Here is a 24,962-nt window from a genome sequence, read left to right on the forward strand (position 1 = left end):
TCAAGTGTGTATTTACTTAGTAAAATGTTACATTACTCTTTTGGCAGCTGGTTCCCAATCCCTACATTAATGTTCGAAGTGATGGGAGCCTGCATCTTGAAAGAGTTCGGCTGCAGGATGGGGGTGATTATACCTGCATGGCCAGTAACGTTGCTGGGACAAACAACAAAACCACTACTGTTAATGTGTATGGTAAGGAGCACTGTGTTGGTACTTTGTGCTGGCAGCAAGAAGAGTGTGTGTATCTTACTAACAGGAGATCTCTCTGGAGCTTTCTCATGACAGTTGTATTGATTTCTCAAATTTTCTCTTTATATTGATGCTACTTTGTAAAGTAATATTGTGGGAAATAGACCAACTTTACAGGACAGTACTGAAGAATTGAGAATGTTTTTAAAATAAAAATAACATCACTGTGGTCGTAAAAAATCATAATTTTGAATAATCTGCAAAGATTGAACTGTGCAGACTTGAAGTTTATTAACAAAAGATGCAAATTGGAATTTGCAAGAAAATGATGAAAAGCAGCGTTGGAGACATTTAGAAGCTGATACAAAGGAATGCAACTCGTGGGAGAATTGCAATTAAAATAAATTGTGAGCTCGGCAAAACTTTTTTTTCTTCTTTTTCTTAACCATATCAGAAGTTACACTAAGAGTTAGGCCTGTGGTGTGTTAGACCCATCTGTATTTCAGCTGTGGATACTTTTATTAACTGTGTGTGGGGTCCCAGCTACTTCATGGTTTGCAGCCTGAAAGTTTCTCATGTGTTGAATTAATCATGGGAGATTTAATTTAAGCTGAACTGAAGATGCTGGAACACTGTTTTATGTTAACAATACCTGTTGTTTGTTAATGCAGAGAAACATTCAATGTCTGATAAGGGTCTTCCATGTGAACATTAGTTTCTGGAATTTTTCAGAGCTTGAGAACAGAAAGGAATATACTTTTATGCTTTTTTGAAAATGTAGTTCTTGCTATTACAAGCTGACCTTGTCTTAAACATGGCCTTCTTTCTGTTGTTACTGGAATTCCACCTCTGTGAAGGAGGGGAACTGGGGTTTCTTGTCACCTCCTACCATTGACTTTGTATAGTGATCTACTGGTTTTATTCAAGTTCGTCTGACAGCCCAATCCCTTCAGACACTATCAGTGCACTTAGCTCAACTTTGTAGCATTTATTACAAAAATTGAATATTCTTGGAGAGGAATTGGTTCTTCGCTTTCAAACCTTTACTGTTTAAAGGATATTATCTGTTGTTAAAAGTTGATTCAGCACCAAAAATCCTGAGCCTGTCCTGATGAAAAATGCAGTATAAGATGGATTTTGTACAGTATTGTTTCAGGAATTTAGCCTAAAATGTTTCTAGTGAGAAGTGTGACAAATCCTTCCTGAAATCGCTGAAATCAGCTTAATTGCCTACATTTAGTTTGAAAATACATGTGCCTAATCTAATGATCAACCTTTGGTTGATATGCTTCGTTATGAACAGGTATTTATTTTGTCAGAAAGACTGGAGGAGAAGGTGGCAGGTCAATGCTGATTTGGGAGTTGAGAGAACAGGCTGAAAATTGCCAACTTTTGTAATCTGCATGAAGCAGTAGTTGAGTATGAGAGTTTTATTGCATAAGTTGTACCAGGGTTTGAAATTTGTCGTTTAAATGTTTTTAATATTTGCATTTATTTTCAGTTCTGCCCATTATTCAGCATGGACAGCAGATATTCAGCACCATTGAAGGAATTCCAGTAACACTGCCATGTAAAGCAAGTGGAGTTCCTAAGCCAACTATTACTTGGTCTAAGGTAGTGTCTCATCTTTGAGCTCTTCATGGTGGAAGATGAACTGCAGACGTCTTTTAGTTGTCCTAAAACTAGGCAAGAAGTGCAACCAAACACCTCTGTTGTGAGGGATCTCTGCTTATTTGTCTGCTTTTGTTTCTATGCTTTCTGGTATGGTCTAGCCATACATCAAAGTTCTCTTCTATGGAAAGGCTTCTTTGCTTATTCCTGTAACTTTATACTTTTCAGTACTTCAGAAATTCTTAGTATTCCTGTTATGAGTTGGTAATTTCAGATTAGACAACTTGCCACAGACTGGAAGTAATTTTTGTTTAGGATTGCTTTAAAATGACTTCTTTTTTTCATAGAGGAAAATGTCTCTAATAATGGTATTTGGGGGTTAGCTGTCTGTCACTTTTCAGGCATGTCCTTGATAACAGGACCGCTGAGGAGGACCTCAACTTTTTTGACAATTTCTGAAAATCAGGCTGAGATGGTTAGTTGGATGTTTTAGCATAATTTCTGGTAATAATAGTTATTCAAGGTATGCTGTAGCTTGCATGACATTGCTGTGAAGGCAGTGTTGCCTCGGAAGTTGTGCTGATGTAATTGACTGAGACCTTATGAACAACTTTGTTTAAAAGAAGCAGTAGGACAGATAACTATTGATTTAGTAGGGAATGAAACACAGGAGGAGTGAGGTGCAGAAGTTTTTCTCCTTTATTACTGCATATAATTTTCAGTATGGATAAGGAATGATCTGCTAAGAAATATTTTATACAATGTATACAAGACCTGTTTTTACATTAGAAACCAATATCAACATTAATTAAATTGAAATGATTTTTTTTTTTTAAGAATTAGGTTCTAGAAAATGTTTTTTCATATGAATATATAACAAAACATTTTTTCTGCATGAGAATCCGTTGTTTCTCCTATTTTTACTGCTCAGACAGTGACTAAATGAATATGAAAAGTTAGTTTAAGTTGGTTAATTTCTATGGATAGAATTTCAGGGCCAAACTTCTTAGCTAATTCAGAATATTTTGTCGATCTCAGCCATAAACAGTAGAGGCCATAAAATAGTAGTAGTACTGTAAGGTAGATTAAAATATTACTCATGCTTCTTGCACTTTGCAGTATCTTCAGAGCTGTGAAAAATCTGACTTAATGTTATGTTAAAAATACAGCAGTCTACACACAAATGGGCTGCAGCAATGGGTTAAGCTGCTGCATTCACTAATAACTTTAATATTCCTTCAACAGTTTAAATGTTTTCTTTAGATTTTCTTTCTGCAAAATTTAGCTATTATTGAATTAAATATTTGCAATTTGCTGTATTTTTGGAAATCCAAGAACTGTGGACCTTTTATTCTTTCTTTCTACAGAAGGGAGAAATAATTTTTCCCAGCAATGGGAAATTTTCCGCAGGTTCTGATGGAAGCCTCTACGTGGTTTCACCAGAGGGTGAAGAGACTGGGGAATATGTGTGTACTGCAACAAATGCTGCTGGTTACGCTACACGGAAAGTCCAGCTGACTGTATATGGTATATATGAACTAAAATATAGTATCATTTTGATGATAAGATGATTAATGTGCTTTGCAAGACTTTTATGACTTCCAGTTATTGGTGCTATAATATAATGTATAGTTCAGGTACTGGTTGCAAACTACCTGTACGGTACAGACCTCAGTGTATGCATGAACTGTGTATATTAATTGCTGTCCTGCTTTTTTGGCAGATAGCGCAGTCTTGTTGGTATTTGTAGTGTTGCAAGTAGGCATCAATCAATGTCTGAGCTAACCGGGTGTTGGTATTACAGTGATTTATGGCAGCAAGTCTATTGCAGACGTGTAGTTAAAAACAGGACTGTAATGTTATATACCTGACACACACACACACACAAAGATGTTTGCTCTGAACTATAGGTTTTACATTTGTACAAGTATACATTTTCACTTCAGCTTCTTAACATGTTCCATGTTACAGTGAAACCTAGAGTATCCAGGCCTGGAGACCAGCAAGGGCATGGGCCCATAGAGATCTCAGTAATTAGCGGAGAAGATGTCACACTTTCATGTGAAGTAAAGAGCCTGCCACCTCCCATAATTACCTGGGCTAAAGAGACACAGCTCATATCTCCATTCTCTCAAAGGTAACAACAGATTGCAATTGTTTGATGAAAACAAAAGAAAAATGAAGTTGTGCCTAAGATTTTAAGATTTTGGAAGGCTTTTTGATTATCTAATGATCAATTGGAAGATATGAAGTTGTCCTTCAAGAGGACCATAGGTTTAAAAAACTTTCCAGACTGAATGTGTATACTTCTCTGAAGGGTGCAAATTCTGCACATTGTTGTACTGCAGTGTGTGTTTGTATGCAATGGCAGAACTTCAGTATTTGCTCTGAAATGCACAAGCTCGGGAGGTCAGGGTAAGAGAGGATCCCGTTGTACGTGTACTGTAGTGGTGCCCAGAGATCCATGTAAACTGTGTCTAATTTAAAATCTTTATAAATATGTTTTACTTGTTCTAAGCACTTCCTATTTATGCTCAGGATGCACTGTCTGTTATTCAACTGAAGTCTAGAAACCCAGCAGAATAGAGATGATAATAAATGTTTGTGAATGCTTACAGGGGCTCAGTGTTTGCTATGCTTTGGATCCAAAACTCTTCTGATACTCTTGAAAATGTGACAGCATAGTTAAATGTTTGTAAAAACACGGAGTTGACAGTCTGAGAGACTGTGGAGGTGGGCTGCAAAGTTAGAATTCTTTCGTACTATTTCAGTGTGATAGAAAAGAGAGGAGAAAGGGCAGTTGTCTGTATGTGCTCAGTTGCACTGCTGGGCACTGTCACAGGGTGTGCTAGTGCTTCCTAGTCTCTCAGCCACCTCAAAAGGGGCAAAGACTGCAGCTACATTTGTAAACCAGGAAAGGATGATGCTGCCAGGTCTGTGCTGTAGCAGTTGCTGTAGCCATTTTCTAGTGTGTCTCCCTGATCCAAGTGAAACGTTAAGCAGTTGTACAGGCCTGAAAGTGCACCTGTTTCTTTTGTGGCCAAATCTTGGCCTCAGATCTACCTCTCCCACTGAACCTGCAACAGACTTATCAGCTGGTAGGTGCTGGCTGAGTAATCTGTGTGGAACAGGCTTATGTATAGAGAGTTAATTTGGAATTAGTACTTTGTGTGGAGTTTTCTGCTTTGTACTGCGAACATGTTGCATGCATTAATGAATCTGCATTCTTGGTCCATTACTTGTCCTCATTTTACCTCAAGAGACAGATAAATTAGGCCACTTGCTCACTGCGGAGCCATCCAAGCTCTCCAGAGTAGCAGTGATCCAACTCAGCCTATTCCATAAAATTGTTTACAGATGACAGCAAAAGTTAGAGTGAGTCCAAACAAAATCATTTGAGACCACCAAAAGAGATGTTGGAAATGTGACCAGCAAGCAAAAGAAGAATGAAAGCAGAAATGAAGAAATTTCTCTCAGAAAGCATTTGTAAGAAATGGGCAAAGTAATGGGAGATGAGTTATCCCAGCAACCATATATTTTGGAGTTATTTAAAAAAAACAAGCATTGGAAAGGTAGGGGCAACAGAAGAGTAGTCATGATATCAGATGAATATCAGTGGCCAGAAGGAAATGCACTTCACTTTCTTCCACTTATCCCTTCAGCATGTTGTATTCTCCAGATTCACCAGTGCCAGAGAAAAGATAATGAGTGATACTACCAATTACCAGGAACTTTTCCTTAACTCTGTATATAACTTTGAGTTCTGTTTGCTTCTTGTCAACTTCTGGCTGTTGTTTTTCCTTTCCTTCTATTTTCTTTTTCCTTTTTAACTGCTACAGAAGAAGAGTTCAGCTTAGTTGGCCAAGACTTTATCTTTGAATGCCTGTATCTTGTGAGCCTTAGACCAGATCTATAATGAAAATCAGTGTTATATCATTAATTATGTAGTCAGAAATAATGACAAATTTTCTAAGCTCCAGAACCAGTGGTTTTGAATCACAATGCTCTTCAGATCCCTCCTCCCCTTCATCCTGAACCATTATGAAGTATTTTCGCCATGTTGAAGTAGAATCACAAGCTGTTTAATGCAAACTTTCTAATTCTGCTGACCTGGGATGAGTATAAATGGGAGGCTCTACCGTGATAGGATTCACCAGATGTTTTTTCCATTTCTAGAAATCAGGCAGGTGTCAGTGTCTCCTGTAAGTAGGTAGAACCAAACATTACGATTTGGATCTTATATTTTAGGTACTTGCTCTATATTCTCTATGTGGCTCAGTAAAGAGTTGGAAAAAATGAGTAAGTCACAGTTTAGTAATATGGCACAGCTCGGTGTGCCATGTAGAATGCTGGTAATTTAGTAGGTAGTGATCAGTAGTGTGTAAACAGATCATTCGCTCTTCTGTACATGTTTATACAGCGTATCTGGTTCTTAATTTTGCAGACACACTTTCCTACCCTCAGGATCAATGAAGATCAGTGAGACACGAGTTTCAGACAGTGGAATGTATTTCTGTGTAGCCACCAATATTGCTGGGAATGTGACTCAGTCAGTGAAATTAAGCGTACATGGTAAGTTTTAACTTAAAGGAAAATCATCAGCATGTTTCAGCATTGAATTTGGCATCCTAAAGATGCTAAATCCTTGTTTATATACATTAAATATAATTTTAATGTATAATTATATTTTTTCTTTCGTACTTTAAATGCTACTGACCCATACTCTTTCTGCTCATATTATCTTCATATGCAAATTGTTTTTATTGATTATGTGGAAAAGAAATATTGTATAGATGTACACATTACCTAAATATATATATTTGTACACATATATGTACATCTTCCTTTCACGTCACTTAGATTCAAGGAAGAATTACAGCTGTATAGCATATTTGGCTCTTAGATCAGCCAGAGGAGTTCTAAGAGTTGAAAACTCTTGTTCTAATACCCTTGTATGTTCAGTGTGCAGCAGACTTCTCAGTATTAGCTTTGAAAACAATGGCTGAAAATAGCAAAGTTGTCTGAGGCTTGTAAGATGCTGAGTTCCCACCAGTCCTAATGGTTCCCTGTCACTACAATCCCTGTTAAGAATCCAGCTTTCCCATAGCCACCTCTAGGTATCGCAGGCTGCTATCAGGTCTTCCTGGAGCCCTCTCTTTTCCAGGCTGAACATCCCTGTTCTCTCAGCCTAAGCCATTTTACTTCTCTATTCAAACTAGCACCCTGTCCTTGTGTCCACCTTCCTCCCCCTCAGTGAAGGTGACTAGCCTCTTGCTGAGAGATGTCCCCTCTCCTTCTTACCATAAATCATCAAATTCTTGCCCCCTTGCCCCTCTTCTACTCTTATTGTGATGGGGCTGCAATCACAGTCTCTTGACAACTTATGCAATGTCGTGTATCATTAGCTCCACGCTCTCCCTTTTGTTTCTCCTCATCTGTATCAGATAGAAGCACAGCTTGTGACACGCATCCCTGTTGCTGGTACCGATGCACAGAGGAGAGTGAGAACAGGAGCTGTGTCCTGGCACAGCCCAGATGGTGCTGGTCAGTGTAAGCGTGGTGTGTATGTAGTTCTGCTGTGGCTTGTGCAGAGTTTGAAAGTGCCTCACGTGCCACAATGGAACTCCTGTCAGCATGGAACTCCTGCCCCTGGCAGCTCGGAACACTTCAACTTCTTGAATGCAGTTATGATGACTGTAGCAGATGACTGTGTAGTTTTCTGTAGAAAGGTCTGACAGAGAGTACAGCTTTATTTGTCTGTGACTGTACATTAGTAGAAGAAATGGCACTTGTTACTGCTTCAGATATTTGTTGTTAGATTTTATTGTCTGATCCTTAGAAAGAAAAACATTGTGGCAGAAAAGTTAGGTCAGATGTGAATTATTTTTTGGGATCAGCAAGATCTTTTCCAGTAATATTCTATCTTTTAGTCTGAACTTGTATTTGGAAGCATACAAAGATTAGGAATTAGGGGAAGGAAATTAAAATGTCAAAGGGGAAATGTAATTAACTTTTTCATAAAAGTTTTTGACTCTTTTTGTTATGAAAAGCCAGTATGCTTAACTTTTGAAATGTGCATGGTGTAATATTAATACTCATATGGAAGTAGTGCAGTAGAATTTGAAATGTAGCTTCTCCAGACAAGTTTAGTGGTAGGCTATTATACATCCTTTATGTAAAGAACATGCAGTTCTGCATGTGACAGAATTCTGTTTCACTGAGTAAGGAAGGATGTTTTCTAAAATAACAGAAAGAACTGCCTTCAAAAATGATCTTGTACATCACTGCCTTCACATTACTATTGACTTAACTTGTCTTCTTGCTTAGTTCCTCCTAAGATACACCGTGGTCATCAAATTGTGAAAGTCCAGGCTGGCCACAGAGTTGACGTACCCTGCAGTGCCCAGGGGAACCCTCCGCCAGCAATCACCTGGTTCAGGGGCAGTAGTGCTGTGCCAATAGACAGCGGGCAGCCCACTCACAGCCTGGATGGGGTTCTGAGCATCAGCAATGTCCAGCTTTCCAATGCCGGGACCTACAGGTGCATCGCCACTAATGCAGCAGGCACTGACACCTCCGAGACAACAATTCAAGTTCAAGGTATTGCTGCTAGGACTGTAACCTTGCCTCCCGCTCTAAGTATTGTTCTATGACAACGCAGTCAGGTTTATCTTTTGGAGAGTGAAGTCCCTTGCTGTTGAGAGTTACAGCATGTAAAGTCCAAGTCTGTTTTAGATGTTATGGTCTGATGTTAATTAAGAAAAATTGGGAGTATGCAAACATTCTGTTAGAGTTCTGGAGAGTTAGCAGAAAGAAGCAGCTTGATTTTTTTTTTTTTTTTCTTTTAAATCTTTTAAAATATTTTTCATTTGCTTTTGCAGTACGTAATTAAAACGAGATCCCACTGTGGGAAACCTCCTTTTCAAATATTCTCTATGTGTTTGCTCTCACATTTTCATAGACTGATTCTGAACATTAGAGCCCAGTGGCACAGCTTCAAATGGAATTGGAATTTTGCTTAAGCTTCATCAGTCAGTATATTATTAAAATGGTGATGGGGCAGCAGTGATTCATGTGCCAATTTAAACATATAGTATAACTCCTCACATGATCAGCTGACACTTGGCAATACAGCATGACTGACTTAAGTAGAAAGTTTTTCTTCTTCATAATAGTCTAAAGGCAGTGTTCTGATGCCTTTGGATTGGAGATGCTGAGAGCTGCTCATTGTGAACAACAAAGAACTGCCATATTCTTTGTATGGTCTCAGTCCACACACAAGTTTAAAATGAGATTCAAGAACGAAGAATAAAAGGAGTACTAAGATATGGTATAGGAAAAAATATATTATTATTTTTTTTATCTCATTTTTTTCAGAATTTGCAATAACATTGTCTCTGCCTTCAGAACAAATATAGTAGTGTTGTTGGGTTTTTTTCCCCAATTTAAGTCAAAAGTTCTATTTGTATTGCTTTCTTCCTAAATATTCCTCCTGAAGTCAAGCCTGTTTGTGTAGTACGCTTCATCATTGTAGGGGGTGTGAATGGTAGTGGTGTGAATAAGAGAGATTTAAAAATTATGAATTGCCAAACTGCATTCTGATATTTAGAAGCAAGGGTAAAAAAAATTTTGAGATGTCTAATTTTCTTTCAGAGCCTCCTATTATAGGTGATCTTGATCCTCCATACAATAATCCCTTTCAAGAAAGAGTGGCAAATCAACGTGTTGCATTCCCATGTCCAGTAAAAGGTAGGTATCAGTATTACCTCTTTCAGTGACAAAAGTATACTTTTCTGTTGACAATTGATAATTGTACTCCTTGTTATTATTATATTATTCCATACGTACTTTATATGAAAAGTTCAAACTCAGTTTAAACAAATTGATGAGGTACTTTGAAAAGTCATTACTAGCTGACAAGGATATAAAGAGAATTTTAGTGATAGTCTTACTTGTAACTGTAAATTTGAAGGCTTGTGATTCCCTCTGGATTGTTCTTGCCAGCAAGCAGTGGTAATTATTTGAATCCTTCTTATTTTGAGCTATGTGAACTGATTTTTGAAATTTTGCATTATTCTTGTTAGGTATTCCAAAGCCTATCATCAAATGGCTGCATAATGGAAGAGAATTGACAGGCAGAGAACCAGGAATTTCAATTCTGGAGGATGACATGCTGCTGATCATAGTTTCTGTTACACCATCTGATAATGGAGAATATATCTGTGTGGCAACCAATGAAGCTGGAAGTACAGAAAGAAAGTATAACCTGAAAGTTCATGGTAAATAATAAGCAGAACTACTGGAGACATATTTTGAAAGAGATTATTCTGTTTAATTGTTGGAAATTGCATGTCCCAAGTCTTCCCATGGGCAGTTGAATCATGAAAATAAAACTGGGTTTCTATGATTCAATTGCTCTTTATATATTTTTTTATTATTTCTGCTCACCGTAGGTTTGTCTCATTAGTAGAGAGTTCTAGTTATTGTTGATAACTTTACCACAAGTAACAGGTGAAGACTTGTAGTGTAGATGTTAAAGTTTCGGTGATAGATTTGCATTTCAAATGGTAAGTATGAGAAAAGTTATTTGACAGAATGAGCATAGAATAGAAGACACTCTTCCCTAATCCTAAATTGCAAAATTGCATCTACAGATGACTGTGAAATATGTTTTGATACGGTGCATTTTACTTCTTAGAGAGTACTCCTATTCACTTCTCACAGTTCTGATAGCCAAACAGGATTATGTGTTTACCCTTAGAAATGTAGGAACTCCATCATGTGCCAGCAAGGCTCATTGGTAGGGTTTGAATTTTTCTAATCCATCACATAGGACCATTCTCTTTACTCTTATGGGTTTACAAGTGACAGGCAGGTATTCTTGGGGATGATGAGAGCAGTGAAGAGGAAGGATTATTCTCTGAAATTTACTTCCTTTATATGCTAAGCAAATACTATGGCATTTTACAGATTAGTCAGCTAAAATGGTGATGAAGATTGTATTTCAGTGGATTCCTTGAAGTTCTGCTATAAGCGAAGAGAATAATCTTATTCTTTGACAAGAGAAGAAAGAACATTGCGGGATTGGTCCAGAGTCAAAGGGGAAATGGAAACATCCGGGATAAATGAAATAAAAAATGTCTGAAAAATGTAGATAATAGAGGTTCTTGACTTGGGGAAAGGATAAAGTGGGAAATCACTGAGTGAGAAGACTTAATGCACATGACTTTGAACTTTCTTGTAGTTCCTCCTGAAATTAGAGATCAAGAAAAGGTGACAAATACATCTGTAGTTGTTAATCATCCTGTAAGTCTCTTCTGTGAAGTATTTGGAAATCCATTCCCAGTCATCTCCTGGTATAAGGAAGATATCCAGGTATGCACAATTAATTTAATTGCTCTAACTGTAGCTTTTTTCAGTTCCAGAATATTTTGTGTTGATTTTTCTTTTGAGTGCTTGATAGGAGATTTCATTAAAAGTAAATACATGTATATACCTTACATATATTTAAACTGTACCAAGAACACCCACAGAGAAATACGGAGAAGTATGACTAATCCATTAATTTGACTGTTCAATAAATCAAAAGCAAACTTTTTTGAGATCTCCCTAGGAATTAGCCTTAGAAGTCTCACAGTACTGTGGATGCCAGAATACTTGCAGAGGGTAATGGTATTTTCTTCATTTAGTAGATGGAGAAATGAGAATTCTTGGAATTGATTTGAATTCCTAAGGGTTATCCTTGGGTACTATGCTTCTACTTGTAGCTGATAAGTGATAGTTTATATGAGATCTTTTTAAGCACCTTTATATCTAACTGCTATTAATGAACAAAGAGTTTCTTTGGTTTTCTCACCCTCTACTGTATGTTGTGCTAGGAGTCATATTGGATAGATTGCAGAAATTAAGACATGCTGTAATTGAAAAGGGAAATGTATTATTTTTAAATAGAAACTTATCACTTTCTTATAAAGATCCATCTGTAATATCTGGCGAATGTAATTTGGATTACATAAGGCTCATGTCTTGGGTTCTTTTAAGGTTGTGGAAAGCAATACTCTCCAGATTTTGCACAATGGAAAGATACTGAAGCTCCTTAAAGCTACTGTTGATGATGCCGGGCAATACTCATGCAAAGCCACAAACGTAGCAGGAAGTTCTGAGAAGCTCTTTAACCTAGATATACTGGGTTAGTTCTATTTTTGTTTGTTTACTTGTTTGTTAAACAGCAATCTGAAAAATAGTTGATATTTAAGGAACCAGTAAGTTTCAACTTACTATAAATGGGTTCTTCCTCTCATTTCCCATTAAATATTAGGTGCTGAAGCACTCTTCATGATGGATTATGGATACTTAAAATTTGCCACTCTCATAGTAACATAGACAAAATGCAATTTTTCATTCTGGATTTTGGTCTTTGATACTTTATTTTGTATTTTCAGGGTACAGTGCTCTAAGATATAAAGAAGTTTACTGTTGTGCAGTTCAGCAACATGAGTGTGGGAGTGCTTGTCACAATAGAAGTGATGCTGCGAATGAGCAGGAGTAGTCTTGCAGTGAAAACTTAAGTTGTTTGAAGGGAACAATAGTATCCACTGCAGCATTTCTTCCAGTCTCCAAGTTTAGCTTCCCTGTGTAAATACCAGCTCTTCCTATAACATTTCTCTCTTTAAAGTTCCTCCAAGTATAGTAGGTGCTGATACCACCAGTGAGATTGCTGTCATCCTCAACAAGGAAATAAGTCTGGAATGTAGAGCCAAAGGCTTTCCTTTTCCTGGCATTCACTGGTTCAAAGACAGCAAGTAAGTATACTGTCATTTTTTCCACCTATGTCTAGGTTATTCCTCCCTTAGAAAAAGGAGGAAAAAGCTGCACAGTATCAACAAGCTCTGCTTTTAACTATATGATGTCAAATTATTGTCATTGGATAAAATTTGTGGTAGGATGACATGGCAAGTCCTTTAATCAAAAGTCAGCATCCTGCTTCTTTTTGTAAACTATCCCATTTCTGACACTGGCGCTTGCAGGGCATATTTACAATATTTGAAGCTAGGCAATATATGAGACAGATGCAACCCTTTCTTTGGGCTTTATCTTGAAATACAGGTTTTCTTGTAATATGGCTGTTTTGTTGGCATGATTTTTAAATTAGCATTAACCTTCTTTTCTAGCTGGTGCATTGCATTGTATATATATATATATGTATGCAGAACTATACAAGCTGCCAAGAATTATATTTTTTTGATATATATGTATATAAAATATACATAATATTTTATTATGTATAAAATATATATATTTTATATACATATATACATATAATATATACAATATATTATATTGTATATAAAAATATAATTCTTGGCAGCTTAAATATTAGCTGTAAATAGTTTTAAATAGCACTGGTATTTAATGATTTAGCTAGTGTCTATACTGAACTCACAGATGTTCCGGTATGACAAGAAGTTAATATGTTTATACTTTCTTTATACTTTCATCTACTATATGCAGATTTTTTGTTATCAGCAAAGGATTATGACCTAGTAATTTGAAAAGGGAACTAAGTTCAGGAGTAGGACTCAGGCCCTGCTGCTGGCATTCTGGATGACCTGCATAAAGTACCTTTGTGTTTCATTTCTTCTGAAAACCAGGAATCAATATAGTTATAATAGTTTGTTGCTTTATTGTGATTCTTTGGATGGATGCTGTTTCTCTGGTTTAAATGATACTCTTTAATGCAATTACTGCCATTAAAGGAACCCTTGTTGTAACTGTCAGCTTAAATTAATGCCAAGATGATGGGGTCAGAGTTCTGCATGGTGAAATAATCTCTATTTCAGGCCCCTGTTCTTGGGTGATCCTAATTTTGAGCTTTTGGAAAAAGGTCAAATTCTGCATATAAAGTCTGCTCGAAGGGTTGACAAAGGTCATTACCAGTGCAGTGCCACTAACACTGTTGGTAAACAAATTAAGGAGGTCAAGCTGATCATCCATGGTAAGTTTATACAGTGCTTGATCTAAGAAAATCTTTCAGTTTTGTGTACAGGATTTTTAAACAGAGATGCTCAGACAAACATAAATTACTTAGGAATAAGTTGAATTGAATGCAATAATACAAAGTAGAGTGTAAAAAGAATCAGATACAAGTAGTCTCTGATAAAGGGCATTCCACAAGATCTTCAGGTAGAGTGATATGTCATCTCTCTCAAGTTGGTGTAGTCTGTGGTCATTTAGCAGGAGATAAGAAGCACTAGCATGGGATAACTATGTAAATATTCTTACTTTATGTAGTGTAGAGTATACTTTTTGTGTTTTTACAAGCAGTTCAGTCTTAGCAAAATACTTGGGAAAAAGATCCACGTGATTAGTTCCTTGGATTAGTATTAGAGGAGATAAACAGTTGGGAAAAAAAGAAAGGGAAAGATTCATGGAAACAGGAATGTGCTTTTGAAATAAGACTTTAAAAGAGACAAGGAGTTTTTCATTTGAAAGAAAAAGAACATGTGACAGTCCAACCAGACCTGAAAACCGTAGGTGTATGGTGCTAGCAGAAATGATGGGGGAAACTTGTTGAAATCTACGTATGGGTTAAAACTGCTGTTCCCAGAGTGTGAATTTTGTATCCACAAGTACTAAAGCTAATGAGTCCTTGTTTGCTATGGCTTCGATTCTGAAGGGTTTGTGTCTTCTGTTCTGACAACAGTGAACTTGTGATACATTATTTTCCTCATTTGGGACATTTTTGAAGCATGGAGCAATGACATGCACGGAAATGTGCCTGTATACCAGTCACAGTGAAGTCTTCTGGGAACAAAGAAAATGGTGTGAGAACTCTCTGGTTATCAGGGTCATTGATGTCATAAGATGAGGGGAATAAAAACCACTCAGATCCCTCTAGATGAGTAGACCTTACATCAGGTTCTTCAGAGAAGAGAGGTGAATTAGTCTTGGCCAGACACACAGAAGCCTACAGAGTAAGTGAGGAACCTAGATGCTGTCTCCTGCGAGTTCGTACTTTGCTTTAGCTCTCAAATTCTATTTTTATCTTTGTGGATGAAAGCATTTGTTGATGGAGAAATGCATTTGCCTTTGAACTGAATATGTTTCAACATATGTTATAGATTTGCATGTTTGCACACACAGTATTTAATAAGGAAAGTATTTCATCATGGTTTGATAACCAGCAAGATCTGTCTCATAGGTGTAGGTCTGACACATAAGTTCACTGACACATTTCTTTACGTTTCTGCGATGGCATTTTGAATGATCACTGTGGAAGTCAGATAGAAAAAATTTAAGTACTGCTGCTTAGAATGAGGGAAATGACTGTGGGCCAAAAACTTCAAGCATAAAGCTGAGCTCAGTTAAGCTCATATTTAGTCTCAAATTAAGTGACTTAAAGACTTAATCTTTAGAAATTCTGAGTACCAAGCATTTCCCACTCCAGTCATAGAGGTTCTTGGATGTCTTTGGTATTTTAAATAGCAGATTGTTGTTCCTCACTGGGAAGATGCAGCTCCCAAGACATCCAGAGTTTGCCCTTTACTCCTCAGAGAGAGGGAATGGTCAGCACTGGCCCAAATGCTTTGTGGGAGGCATGGAGGTCCAGCTGACTTAACTTGGCATATATTGGAGCCTTGAATATTAATTGTTCTCAGATACTTCTAGTGAGGCAGCAGTGCTTTCCAGTGTCCCTTGGTGTGGTGCTTGTTGATTAAGTATAAGGTATTCTTTGACATTAGATTCCATTAGTGTTTGTGTTGTGCTCTCTTCATCCTTCCAGCTTGGTGTGCCATAGAGAATTCTGTAGACATGGAAAAAAGCATGTCGAAAGCAGCAGGAAAGATTGGAAGTCTAATTTACCTAAAATCTTTTAATTTTAGAGCATTTTAATGTTAAAATAATTTAGAACTGCACAGACTTGTCTACTAAGGCTTTTATGGTGTTGTTTTGTCTTTTGAAATAGTTCCTCCTAGTATTAAAGGAGGCAATATTACCACAGAGATATCAGCACTTCTTAACAATCGTATAAATTTGGACTGTGAAACCAAGGGAATTCCTGTTCCTACCATTACCTGGTACAAAGAAGGACGCCCCATTATTTCCAGCCCCCAAGCTCTATATGTGGACAAAGGGCAGTTCCTGCAAATACCTCATGCCCAAGTGTCAGATTCTGCAAAGTACACTTGCCATGCGACCAATGCTGCTGGAGCTGCTGAAAAAATATATGAGGTGGATGTCTATGGTAAGTGAAAGTTTATCAAACTTGATTATTTGCCATGTTACAGGATGTGTATACTGAAAGCCTTCTGCCCTCCTAGTGTGAGCAACCATTGCAAACCTGTCAATGTTGAACAGCAGTCAGTGATTGAATTTAAAGTCTGGCCTGTGTCAACATGACTGTGTAGAAAAAGCTTTACACCCTGTGCATTAGGTAACTCCTGAAAAGCTCTCAACTTCAGAGGCGTTGACTTGTTTTAGTGAAGTGTGAGAGATATTTCTTCTCCAGGTATCCTTTCTCTTTCTCATATGTGCATGCTGAACAGTGTTTAGGTGAAATAACCTCTGTGGTCAGGATCCCAAATGTACTTTTTTTGAGACTTTCAAATTTGGTTTTTCCATCTTGAAACTTTGCATATCCTCTTTTGTACAAATGGTCTTTATTGAACTACAGGACTTGGTTTGCCCTGGCAGCAAATTCTCACACATATGTATGTGACATAATGGTGTGTACCACCAAAGTGGGTGGAGAAGAACTAGCCCATTTGCTCTCAATACATTTTCTGGCTGCAGAATTAATCACTTGCAATACATTTTTTCCTTTCTACAGTTCCTCCAGTAATAGAGGGCGATGCTGAAACAGCACAGAGCAGGCAGGTGGTTGCTGGCAATTCACTGACTTTAGAATGTAAAGCTGCTGGCAACCCTTCTCCTCTCCTTACCTGGTTAAAGGACGGTGTGCCTGTGAAAGCAAGTGACAACCTCCGCATTGTGTCTGGTGGGAAGAAGCTGGAGATCCTCAGTGCTGTTGAGGCTGATGGGGGCCAGTATTTGTGTGTGGCCACAAGCATAGCTGGAGAACAAGAAATCAAGTATGGAGTTGAAATCTTAGGTATGTGAGCAAAACAACTACTGCTAAATCAGATTTGCAGTAGAGCAAATGCTTTTGTCTTTGTTGGTAGAATTATATAAAAGATCAGTTAGTCAAGCTGCTTATTTGTTAAAGCTGGGCACTGCATTTTTCTTTCCAGAATTACAAAATAGCTTCAACCTGTTACCATGATCTGAATCTTAGCAGTCCCCTCTGACTCTCTAGGTAAATGAAGCCTTCAGAAAGGCTTGATTTTTTTTTTCCTCTCAAAACACTTTTAGGCTTTGCATCTTCTGGAAGAATACTGCCATGCCGTTGAATGCACATGTAGAGTACCCATTCTCATGTCTCTCTTACTGATCTTTCTGGCTGGTGAAGGAGCAAGGAGAAAACGTATGGCAATGCTTCCTCTCATGCTCACTCACTCCTGCAGAGGGTGTGGAGAGGTCCTGGAAGAGGAGCCTTTGCTTTCTCTATTTGCTGACAGAGGGTCTTGAAAGGCTCACCGCACCAACACACCCTTTCACAAGGGATGTCAGACTGAATCTGGGGAAGAAATTAAAAAAAAAAAAAGAAAAAATAATTTAAAAAAGAGAGAGATAAGAATGATTTGAACTCCGAAAATGTCATTGTCTACCTGTTTTGTTTCAAAAAGGAGCAGTGATTCCTAATGAACTCCAAATCTGTCTGTGTCCCATAGTGAAATGGATATCAAAAATTTCTTTTTTAACACTACTACTTCTAATCGCCTTTTGTTACATTACTGATGCTTAAATATTTTTGCTGATGGCTTCATCTCTCCTGCAGTCCCACCATATGTGGAAGGTGGGGATGAGTTCTTGGACTACACTGTGGTTCTTCATAGCCCGTTGGAGTTGGATTGTTCAGCAGCAGGGACACCTTCACCAACAATCACGTAAGGGGATTGGTATGGCAATAAAACAAAAAATCTGCCATTTGATTAGATGATCTTGAAGGTAGTCTTTCTACACAGCCTGTGTTATTTAGTGATAGTTATTGTCTGGAAAACAGACTCTTGTCTCCAGTGAACTGGCAGGTACACACATGGCGCAGTGTTATGATTTCACTCCAATTTGGTTTGAAGTAGTTCAGTAGATTGTGCCAAAAGATATGTCTGGGGAATTCGGATAGATAACAAGTGCTGACCAAATCCTTCTTCCCTTGCTAATGCAGCTCTGTATTTGTCATCTGCCAGCAATTATTGCCTTTGCTTTGGAGACTTCTGTCTGCCTCTTTTGATGACATCTGCTATTTACGCTGCTTCCTAGCTTTCACCTTTTCTGATGACTTCTTTAGTGCCTGTTCACATATGTTCCCTTCTCCTCGTGAACCACTATAGTCCATAGGCATTCAGAAGCAAAATACTACGTGACATCTGCAGATCTCCATAGGGAAAACAGAATTTCTGTGTAATATAAATGTGTGTATATTAGGATTGTTGTTAATCTTATTCCAATAGAGATCTGAGATTATGCTTTCTTTTTGGTAGGTGGTTAAAAGATGGCCAGCCAATTGAAGAGGGAACTGGACGTAAGATCTTGTTAAATGGACAAAAATTTCTCATCTCTCGAGCTCAAGTATCAGACACTGGCCATTATAAATGCATTGCTGTGAATATGGCAGGAGAACATGAAAGAGAATTTGTTGTTACTGTGCATGGTAGGTTACTCAAGGGGAGAAAAGGGGACAGACTGGCTTTATTGTGGATTGCTGGCAAGAAGATACCGAAATTTTAAGTAAATATTTTTCAATCCACTAACGATAAAAATAAGAGAGAAGAGTGGATGAAATAGAAGTAGAGCTACTCTTATGGTGTCGTAGTCCCTTCTATATTTGTAAATATGTATGTTCAAATGATATTTCATTTTTGTTTCTTGCAGTTCCTCCCACTGTTAAATCAACTGGCACTTCTGAGAGAGCTGTTGTGCTACACAAACCTGTGACACTGCAGTGCATAGCCAGTGGCATTCCTAGCCCTTCCATAACTTGGCTGAAAGATGGTCAACCAGTAAACACAGCCAGAGGAAATACTAGAGTAAGCAATACTCTTCTGTGGAATCCAAAGTGTGAAAAGTAGTTACTATAAGTTAAATGTGTTAATGCTTTTTTTTTTTTTTTTTTTCCTTTTGCTTCCCTCATGCTGTGATACAAAGATGTTAAAGATTCACCCTGGAGAGCAATGGGCTTTTTACCTGAATAGACAGTACATCAGATTGAGTAATGTTCAGCAGACTGAATCTCATTAGATACCTCCATACCAGAGGAGGTGTGAGTCCATGACTGTAGATTAGCATCTGGCTCCTTTCATTTGTGTTGTACCATTCAAGGTATGGCCATTTGTCAGCTGAGAGGTAGTGTTCCCCACTTGTCATTGTGAGGCAGGATTAGTTGAGTTTTTCTGTAAGCACTGCCATTGCAGCACCTGCCTGTATGTTCCCTTCCATTGTGAGATTCTGACTTTCAGTAAACAGCCCTTCTCAGTGCTTGCATGCCCTAGGGGATCAAGCATTTGTGGTGACTTTGATTCAAGATGGAGCAGTTTTTGACATCTTGCTAGAGCTTGCAGCCCCCCCTTCATCATGCTTGTCTATCCCTCTGCCATTTAGATCTCCTCACAGCTGTACAGCTAACAATCCAGATGTCCCAACAATACTGAGGTCTTCAAACTACCATGACACCTGTTGCATGACTTTTGGCCCTGGATGAGAGGAAAGATATATTCATTGTACATTTCTACTGTGCCTTTATGCGTAGTGACTCTATCTGGAATTACTGTCTAAAGTGGTTCCCCACTCTCTGTTTTGGTACAGCTGGAGTCTTCAGGCCGTGTTCTGCAAGTTGTTGAGGCCCTGCTTGAAGATGCTGGCAGATACACTTGTGTGGCAACAAATGCTGCAGGAGAAGCCCAACAGCATATTCGGCTTCATGTGCATGGTAATGATGTTTCTGCTTCTAGTTAGAAGCTGAAAATAGTGATTTTAAGGCAGCTTTTTTTATATCTGTATTCCTTTCTCTTTTGAGCTTGTTGGCTTTTTTTTTTTTTTTAACCTCTGCACCATCTTTTATCCATCTTTCAGTTTTTGTTCTTTGTCCCACTGCAGCAAAAAGAAGCATAGGGCAAAATCTGCCTTTCCCGGGATTTTGCCAGTGTAGTTTGACTCCACAGATAAAGTTCCTAGAGAAATTTCTCCGTTATCCAGTAGTTAGTGGAAGCTTTGGCAATTCATTTTCCTAAGTTTCTCAGAGAGCAAAATGCTTTGTGATTGGAATTTTTGCCAGCCAAGTGGCTAAAATAATGAAAACCTGATGCTTTTGCCTTTTTAAAGAACCACCCAGCCTGGAGGATGTAGGGAAAATGCGAAATGAAACAGTGGTTTTGAATAATCCAATTCATCTTGAATGCAGAGCATCGGGGAACCCTCGGCCAGGTATGCACGTGTATCTTTCAGGACGTGAAGAATGTCTGATAACAGGTTGTGACTTTTCTACATCTTTTGAAAATAATGAATATTTATTAGCATGAAGTTAATTTTGTGGTATTTAAACTAGCTATTAATTATTAAACATTATTTACGATAGAGAATGTCAGTATACTGAGTGATGTGGAATAAGAATTGGAAATTCAGTGATTTCTTCTGTTTCTAATTAAACAAATGAAAAACACATGGATAATCTACACCCCTCTGCATACAGCAATGTCGTGTCCGCAGGCAACAATACTGTTAGAGTTTTATGAAATCAGCTGTAAACCAGCTTTAAACACATCTACTCCTTTTCCCCATCAGATCAATATTTCATGGGGTAGGGCAGACTTGAACAATATCTTCAGTATTGAGTGTGCCTGTCAAATGGGGACATATCTAGAACCTTGCCTAAAGTCTCTTGAAAACCATAGGATTCTCTCTGTTTGCTTCAGGCCTCTGGCATGTGTAAATGCAAATGTTTTCTGCATGTGTACCATGGTTTCTTTGGCTTTCCTGAATGATAGAGGTTATACTAATGATTTTCTGGGTTCTAATTATATTCTAAGCTTTGAAAACCAGGCTGCTTGCATCAGTTTGTTCTCATCTAGCTAAAGAGTGAAGTGATACCAGTAAAGTGTTAATTTGCAGCAATGCTCTCTTGAAGAAGGGTACCATCTTTTGGCTGAGATGCAAAAATGTCCTCATTTTTTGTTGGTTTTTTTAATTTCTGTTTATTTTGTTTTGGAATAATACCAGTTTTCCAGTTTTCATTTCCCATTTTTCAGCCTTTGAGATGAACTCTGCTTGCATTTTGTGTCTAAACTTCTCAGGTGGTTCAGTTTAACATAGCAATACTTCAGGGTAAAAGGTGAAAAATGATATATATTTTGTATTTGAGCATTTTTCAACCTTGGTGTTAGATGACTAGACATCATCAAAATAGATGATTTATGCTACATTTTCTCAACTTCAGAACATTACTCCATAAGCACATGGTGTGCATGTACAGTAGCTTCAAATTTGCTATTGAATCCTGTAGGCATAGTCATTATTTTGCGCAGATGTTACTGATTTTCTCATTTCCTGGCTACTTTTTACTGTTATTAATTCTAATGAATATATATTGTATTTTAAATGCTGGTTTTATGTCTCTCGCAATTCACAGGGAAAATCTGAAGTATATTTGGACCTGTTTGTCAGGGTGAATACTTCTGGCAATTTTTCCATTTAATTTTACAGCTATCACGTGGTACAAAGACAGTCGTCCACTCACCAGTGCTGCAAGTGTCACTTTTCTGGACAAGGGTCAGGTTCTGGAGATTGAGGGTGCTCAGATCTCTGACACGGGTGTTTACAAGTGTGTGGCTGTCAACACTGCAGGCACAGCTGAATTGTCCTACAGTGTTCAGGTTCATGGTAAGTATTAAAAACTTATGAGAAACTGCTACTTGAACCACATTTGCTCTTTTAAATCTGCTTTTAAATCTCTTACCGTCATTCGTCACACCATCACCCTGGAAGAGATATGACAGGGCTCAGGGGACACATTCACTCTTTGTTGTTGTTTGTTGTTTTCCTTTAGTGATATTAGGATACATGTTTTTAATATTAGGAAGATGTCATAAGGGAATTTGATTTTTAGGGAGAATGAGCAGAGACACCAGATTTGTGGAAAAGATATTTATATTATCATTTAAATGGTTCAGAAAGACTTGAAATAGCTGTGTTTTCACTGTAGATGACTTCAAAGTCTACAATAGATAAAGAAAGGACACAAGTCAAAATTTCTTTCATAACGCAAGAATCTTAAAGAAAACTGTACTGTGTTTAAAGAGGCGAAGTTGAAGTGTAAGTGTTTGCAGAAATGAGACACCTGATCAAAAGCCAAATTGGAACTCTTCCACTAATTTCAGTGGATTTTGGATCAGGCCCTAATCTGAAGTCCTATATCTGATGCACGCATATGCATGTAAGTGGTTTTCAGAGGGAGTCTTCAATGCAGAACTGCAGCCCTAATGTGTCCAGGCCCAGTGTCCCTGGCTGATAAGCATGCTTAGTATGTAGTTCCTACTAATGTTAATTAACAAATACAGAGTTACATTAATGACTATCATGGGAGAGAATGAGGGCTCAAGGCATGGTCAAGGGCAATTAACCTCACCCAGTGATGAGTTCACAGGAAATATTTAGAGCCAAGGTCGTAATTCTGTTTAAACTGAGAAATAACTCCTAAGCATACATTTATCTTCTTATAGGTAGTGGAGTTTCAGCAGAAATTTACAGAGTTCTCTAGGGAACTAATACTACTCTCACTTAGTGGCAAGCACTAGACAAATAAAAATGCTTCCCCTACCATAATAGAAATATATACAGTTGCAGCCAGTGCTCATTGCATCAGAGGAAGCTGAAACACCTATCCATGAACCTTCTTAATTTAGCTTGTGTAGTGCAAAACTTAAAGGGGAATATTTTTGGATTTACCTGAAACAAGGTTATCATTCAGTTTATTTAGCGTTTGAGTTTGATAAGACAAAGGGTATTTTTTTCCTGTTAATAATGAAAGCAAGAAGGACTACTATAAGAAGAACAGTCTCTGAAGTGTCATACGGAAAGTTGTGCCAAATTTACTGACAGCCTGCTCTGTGTTTTTGTATGGCAGCTGGTCCTGTGGATGAGCATCTATCTTGATTGACTGCTGGCTGTATTCAACAATTTCTGTTGTTAATAGAGTGTTGTGGATGCAGTGGTAGAAATTATTGGCTCATTTTTGCATTAAGAACAAGGCCTGATACTGCAGGCTTAACAACTAGGCAGGCCTATTCAGCCTGAAGGAAGCAGGTTGAATTCTAGCTTAGTATATTCCTGTGATTTCATTGTCCTAAGATTTTTGCACTTCTTTCTCACCACTTGAACCTTCTCTGACATTTAAGAACAACAGATGCTATTGAAATGAAATGGAGATACTGCATCTACGTAAAAAAAAAAAGATTATAAAATCACACTTGCATGTTTCCTGGGATTTCTACTATTAATGAAATTTGTCTTAGGACAAGTAGTCTGAGCTGCATGCTGAATTTATTAATGCATCTTATTTTTATTAAGGAATACATAAACTTTTTTTTCTCATGTTGGATAGGTGTGAGTAGAATACACTGTTTTCATTTGTTTCTAGGAGTGACTTCAAGTATTAAGCTTTTGTGATTGATAGTGAAGGAACAGGTATATGACCAAGTTTTAAGTGGTAGAAGCAACTTACATTGTTCTGATTTTCCTGATAAATGAAACATCTCTCTTTTTCAACAAATTGCAAATGTTGAATGTCTGCAGAAAACAGCTTTTTGATTCAAAAGCTGTTTTTTTCTTCTGAAAATGTATGCCAGTGTTATGCCTACACTTGTTTGCTCATGAAGAAGTGTAGAAATAACAAAAGAAATGTACTGGAAATCTGAGGTGTGTTCCTGTCTCCCTTTTAAACATAGCTCTACAAAATTTACTAGGCCCTATATTTAAAATAATTGTTTTTATATGTCCCGTTAAGATTATTTTTATAATCAGACAGGCAGATATTGTACACATTGAGCTGGTAAGTGTATATTCTGCAAGACTGATTTATTACTCTGCGTGTATATTTGATTTATTCAGTTTATAATATAAACTTCTCTAATTAATCTCCACTGCTATTAATGCCTTTCATGAGATCTAAATGGGATGTTATAAAAGTCTGAGGGAATATTTCCAGATTTGATGTTCTGGTTGCTGTGTGTCACAGCTGTTCTCTGGGCTGCAAACTTGATCCTACTTACCTTGCTCACAGTAGTTTCATTGAAGTTATCTGACTACTTATGTAAGTAAGAGCAGCATTTGGCACCAAGCAAACAAATGGCAGTAGTGCTAGCACTACTAGGCACTAGAAATCTTTCCAACAGTTGAGTGCCTTGCAGGAAGAGAAGCAAGTTCTAAAAGTAAGCATCCCATTTAATTTCATTTTGATTTATCTGAACTCCTACATAGCTGCTCCAGCTTTATTTTCTTTTTTCAGTCCCACCATCAATCTCTGACAGCAGTGACACGGTGACAGCAGTGGTCAACAATCTAGTGCGACTGGAGTGTGAAGCCAGAGGCATCCCTGCACCCATCCTGACATGGCTGAAAGACGGCAGTCCTGTTTCCAGCTTTAGTGATGGTCTCCAGGTACTGGGTTCAAATCCTGCCATCTGTGTTATTTCCTGCTTTGGCATGAGCCTTTAAAGCCTGTTCAATTTAATGATACAGAAAAAGTTGGAGGTTTTGGTATAAGAGTATAAGGCTTTTTGCTCTGGGATATTGTTGCAAGCTTACTGTAATTACTGTGCAAAATGTGCTCATTATGGATGTATTGAAATAAGTTGGTCCTTTCAACTGATGTCATACTGAGTAAAAGTTTCCATAAGCAAGTTTTTCACTGTCTGGCAAGAAGACTAAACTGGACCACTTTTCTACACTGAAGAGATTCTTGGAGTTTGCATGCAATCTCATGAGGTTGCATAATATTTCATTACAAAAAATAACAGCTTGGAGAAAAACAAGTTCCTGCTGTAAGGAGATGG

At 37.8% G+C, this 24,962-nt stretch overlaps 1 protein-coding gene across 5 annotated transcripts in view; it reads left to right on the forward strand.

Moving 5' to 3' along the window:
* The window catches only part of HMCN1 (hemicentin 1), a 190,687-nt gene that overhangs the window by 87,905 nt on the left and 77,820 nt on the right, over positions 1–24,962 (forward strand). For all 5 annotated transcript variants that reach the window (XM_090145892.1, XM_090145890.1, XM_031608483.2 and 2 more), the window contains 21 exons: positions 48–192; positions 1,691–1,803; positions 3,168–3,327; positions 3,772–3,937; positions 6,245–6,372; positions 8,128–8,400; positions 9,454–9,549; positions 9,885–10,079; positions 11,045–11,175; positions 11,842–11,989; positions 12,476–12,602; positions 13,641–13,795; positions 15,767–16,045; positions 16,631–16,912; positions 17,699–17,807; positions 18,402–18,571; positions 18,793–18,947; positions 19,723–19,846; positions 20,239–20,340; positions 21,616–21,792; positions 24,416–24,567. In XM_090145892.1, the coding sequence (XP_090002018.1) occupies positions 48–192; positions 1,691–1,803; positions 3,168–3,327; positions 3,772–3,937; positions 6,245–6,372; positions 8,128–8,400; positions 9,454–9,549; positions 9,885–10,079; positions 11,045–11,175; positions 11,842–11,989; positions 12,476–12,602; positions 13,641–13,795; positions 15,767–16,045; positions 16,631–16,912; positions 17,699–17,807; positions 18,402–18,571; positions 18,793–18,947; positions 19,723–19,846; positions 20,239–20,340; positions 21,616–21,792; positions 24,416–24,567 (3,387 nt within the window). The remainder of the gene's footprint in view (positions 1–47; positions 193–1,690; positions 1,804–3,167; positions 3,328–3,771; positions 3,938–6,244; positions 6,373–8,127; positions 8,401–9,453; positions 9,550–9,884; positions 10,080–11,044; positions 11,176–11,841; positions 11,990–12,475; positions 12,603–13,640; positions 13,796–15,766; positions 16,046–16,630; positions 16,913–17,698; positions 17,808–18,401; positions 18,572–18,792; positions 18,948–19,722; positions 19,847–20,238; positions 20,341–21,615; positions 21,793–24,415; positions 24,568–24,962) is intronic.

The sequence above is a fragment of the Phasianus colchicus genome, chromosome 9 (genome assembly GCF_987193195.1).
Source record: "Phasianus colchicus chromosome 9, bPhaCol1.hap1.1, whole genome shotgun sequence".
Taxonomy (NCBI): Eukaryota; Metazoa; Chordata; class Aves; order Galliformes; family Phasianidae; genus Phasianus; species Phasianus colchicus.